This window comes from Orycteropus afer, unplaced genomic scaffold (assembly GCF_000298275.1).
Source record: "Orycteropus afer afer isolate SDZICR_OR568_19922 unplaced genomic scaffold, OryAfe1.0 scaffold01249, whole genome shotgun sequence".
NCBI lineage: Eukaryota > Metazoa > Chordata > Mammalia > Tubulidentata > Orycteropodidae > Orycteropus > Orycteropus afer.
Genome location: NW_006922836.1, coordinates 165,330 through 166,829, shown reverse-complemented (window position 1 = coordinate 166,829; position 1,500 = coordinate 165,330). Strand labels below are relative to the sequence as shown.

At 44.9% G+C, this 1,500-nt stretch overlaps 1 protein-coding gene across 1 annotated transcript in view; it reads right to left on the bottom strand.

The window, feature by feature from the left end:
- Positions 1–40: 40 nt before the first annotated feature.
- LOC103213071 (metabotropic glutamate receptor 1-like) overlaps positions 41–1,500 on the bottom strand; it is a gene marked incomplete at its 5' end in the record, with an annotated part of 90,143 nt that continues 88,683 nt past the window's right edge. Inside the window, one exon of the mRNA XM_007958966.1 lies at positions 41–975. Coding sequence (XP_007957157.1) covers positions 41–975 — 935 coding nt within the window. The remainder of the gene's footprint in view (positions 976–1,500) is intronic.

Below are 1,500 nucleotides of genomic sequence, written 5' to 3'. Positions count from 1 at the left end.
GGAGAAGAGGAGAGGAGAGAAACAAACCAGATCAGATAACTCACTTGGCATTTCCTGCCCCTGACTTCTTTCTTCGGAAGATGTTGAGGAAAGTGTTGGAGCGGCAGGGCAGCTTGCCGTCGCCGACATGCATGCGAACTACATCAGAGGTGGTGAAGGCACTGCGGACATTTCTCTCAGGCTTGGCAATGATGATATACATCTTGGGAGTGAACATGCACCCTAGGGCCACTGTCACACTGAGGCTCACTGCAAAGCAGGTAGTGATGATTTTGTAGTTGCTCCCAAAGTAAATGGGCACAAAAGCCAGCCAGATGATACAGGTGGTGTACATAGTGAAGGCGATATATTTGGCCTCGTTGAAGTTGGCGGGCACGTTGCGGGTCTTGAAGGCATAGTAGGTACAGCTCATGATAAGGAGTCCATTGTAGCCCACAGGGGCCACCACACCCAGGTTGCTGGTGTTGCAGATAAGGTAGACTTCCTTGATGCTTGGGTAGGACAGAATGGGCATGGGGGGCTCCATGATGATCAGGGTTACCACCAGTGTTAGCTGCACGCTGATCAGAATTGAGGCAATGATCACCTGGGCCCAGGCGCTCATGAACCTGGGCTTCCGGGTGCAGATCTTCTTCTTGCTGCCAGCGAGAATACGTGCAATGCGATTGGTTTTGGTCACTAAAGCAGAGTAGCACATGGCAGAAGAGAGGCCAACCAGGAGGCGCTGGAGGTAGCAGGACATGGTGGTAGGTTTGGCAATAAGAGTGAAAGGGCACACGTAACCAAGGAAGATGCCAGCTAGAATAATGTAGCAGAGCTCCCGACTGGAGGATTTGACCACTGGCGTGTCCCGGTACAGCACAAAGATGAGGGTGACAAACAACGTAACAAGGATGCCCAGGCAAGAGAAGGCGATGGCGATGATAGATTCTATGTTGCTCCACTCGAGGTAGCGGACCGGAATGGGTTCACAACCTGTGGTCAGAAAATCAGTTTTAGAAAGAATCCAAGATTTCTACAGAGCAATAATGGCTTACTAGTGACTAGCATAGCTGGCCTAACATCTTCCATGATTTGTGTTATTTTAAGATGTTTTTAAAAATTGTTCACTTTTACACAAATAAAGATGCACCACTGTCTTCACTAGACAATCACATCCCAAGACCTAAATCTCATTATAAGCCTAATGTGACATACTTGAACTTATAGAAAGATTCTTTTCTTCCAGCCCTAGCACTATAAATGGATGCCACAGTATAGATAGAACTTGGTTCTACATTTTCAGACACACAAAAAGTGGAGTAAATTATGTCTCTGGCAAAAGTAATCAAATGAAATGATAAACGTAACAAAGTGAATTAATAATAAATAATTGAATAACATTTTATTTTTAAGTAGCAATTGTCCAGAGGTGAGTGCCACTCATATATTTTTGGCCAGTTTAGTGTTTTCATTATACATTTAATTTGAATTCTTTGGAAGAATTTGAATTCTCTTGCT